Consider the following 2,289-nt stretch of genomic DNA (forward strand, 5'->3'; position numbering starts at 1 on the left):
CCCCCCCCCCCCCCCCGCCCCGCCCCCCCCCCCCCTTCCTATGGCTGGCAGAATATGCAAGAGAGGGAATTCCAGCAGGGCTAGGACTAAGATAAGACAAGGAAGGCTCTTAAGGCACAAAAACTGAAGAGGTGCTTACTGGCAGGGTCATGCAAATGTCAGCACTGCACTTGTACAACCAAGAGGGCATCCTTAAATTTTACACTGGAGAGGCCTCTCTTACCTCACCCTAGTCCCATCACTGAGTAGGAGAAGGTCCTCAAAGAGACAAATAAGCGAAAGCGGGTTTTGAAAAGGCCTATGTTTCCTATTGGACAAGTATTTCCATTAATCCTTATTTTCTTCCTGGTTTTACTGTGTATATCTTTAGTTACCAAGGAATCTGGTGTATCAGTGCTGACAATTAGCTTTAGTCTGATATTCTTTACCATATTACAGACTTGCTCTCTTTTCTACCTCTCTGAGTTTTTAAGTGAGAATAGAAAGCTGGATGTAGCAAATGCTTTTGCATTATCTGCTAATATAATTATATATGAAGTTTTTCCTTTCTGACCTTTTGACATGTTATAAAGTGTATTTTTCTTAATAAATAAAACTGTTGGCCGGTTACAGTGTAACTTATTGATGTAATTTACATGATATGGCAGGACTCTTAAAGCCCTTCCTCTTCCTCAGGGGGTCTGGGATGAAAACAGCACAGAGGGTGAGAGATTGTCACGTACTGGGGGATGAGCTGGGGCAAAGACTCCCCGGCACTTGAAGGTCTCTCTCTTCCTCTTATGCTCTCACTGGGGCTGCTGGTCCAGAGGACTCTTGTTCCTTGGAGGCCCTATGGACTATAATGTTCACTATCTGGTTGCTATAGCCAAATTCATCATTGTACCTGAAAATGAGTTTAACAGAGTTTTCACTGAGGGCAATGCCAGCCCCTGCATCGAAGGTGGAAGAGTGAGTGTGACAGTTAAAGTTGCAGGAGACAACCTGGTCCTCATTGTAGCCCAGGAAGCCCTTGAGGGGGCCCTCAGATGCCTTCTTGGTGTCATTGTATTTGCATTCTCCAGGCGACAGGTTAGATACATGACTGACACTTATGGGGTGAGGACACAGAAGGCCATGCCAGTGGGCTTCCCATTCAGCTCCGGGATGACCTTACCCACAATCTTGGCGGAGCCAATAGAAGCAAGGATAATGTTCTGGAGGGCTCCTTGGCCATTACACCACAGCTTCCCAGAGGGGCCGAGGGGCCACCTACAGCCTCCTGGGTGGCAGTGATGGTGCAGACTGTGGTCATGAATTACTCCACAGTGCCACAGATGACCTTGGCCAGAGGGTCACACGGTTGGTGGTGCAGGAGGCATTGCTGACATATTTATCGTAGTTCATGCCAATCACAAACATGGGGACATCAGCAGAGAAAATGGCCCTCTTGGCTCCACCCTTCAAGCCCCCACCTTCTCCATAATAATGAAGACACTACTATGTAGTAATAGACACTACGATGTATTTAGCACCAGCATCACCCCTTTTGATGTTGGCAGGATCTTGTTCCTGGAAGGTAGAGATTGGCTTTTTTCCATTGATAACAAGTTTCTCATTCTCAGCCTTGGCTGTGCCACTGAATTTGCTATGGGTGGACTCATACTGGAACAGGTAGATCATGTAGGTTGAGGTCAATGAAGGTGTCGCTGATGGCAACTGTATCCACTTTGCCAGAGTTAAAAGCAGCCGTATGGCCAGGCACCAAATATGGCCAAATCTGTTTACTGGGACCTTCAGCACTGTGTGTCAGGAGTATGACTGGCACTGCACAAGAATACGGAGCTGTCTGTTGAACTGGGAGGAACAGAGGAGATATACTCATATTAAACCATCATTGTGTGCTAGGAATATCTTTAAGCCATTGTTATTCTTTTTATTTATTAGTAATTATATCAGTATTTTATATAGGATACTTATATTCACTTTTGTATGTATGATTAGTTATAATTTTCTTTCTCGTGTTATAATTTACAGGTACTGTTATCAGGGTTTTGCTATATTAGATGAACTGTGTGACCATATGGCATGGCGTTTAAAAAGGAAAAATACTACCCTGTTTCCTGTCTACTCAATGCTCAATACTTCTAGTCACCAAATGTGTGGGTTTTCCATGCCAGGCAATCTCAGACACCAGTTAAGTGTCCTGCAATTTAACTCCATTATCGGGGGGGGGGGGGGGGGGGGGGGGGGGCGGGGAGGGACAGGAGGTTAAGCCGGAAAATTTTGCGCCGTGAAACGGAAAACGCCGCA

General features: G+C 45.8%; 1 protein-coding gene across 4 annotated transcripts in view; it reads left to right on the forward strand.

Annotated features, from left to right (window-relative positions):
• The window catches only part of SPATA17 (spermatogenesis associated 17), a 202,159-nt gene that overhangs the window by 39,718 nt on the left and 160,152 nt on the right, over positions 1–2,289 (forward strand). For 3 of the 4 annotated variants that reach the window (XM_040460975.1, XM_040460974.1, XM_040460976.1), the window contains one exon: positions 2,014–2,172. The exons of the other annotated variant lie outside the window; for it this stretch is intronic. In XM_040460975.1, coding sequence (XP_040316909.1) covers positions 2,014–2,172 — 159 coding nt within the window. The remainder of the gene's footprint in view (positions 1–2,013; positions 2,173–2,289) is intronic. 4 annotated transcript variants of the gene reach the window in all.

The sequence above is a fragment of the Herpailurus yagouaroundi genome, unplaced genomic scaffold (genome assembly GCF_014898765.1).
Source record: "Herpailurus yagouaroundi ecotype Mexico unplaced genomic scaffold, PumYag 253, whole genome shotgun sequence".
NCBI classification, from domain to species: domain Eukaryota; kingdom Metazoa; phylum Chordata; class Mammalia; order Carnivora; family Felidae; genus Herpailurus; species Herpailurus yagouaroundi.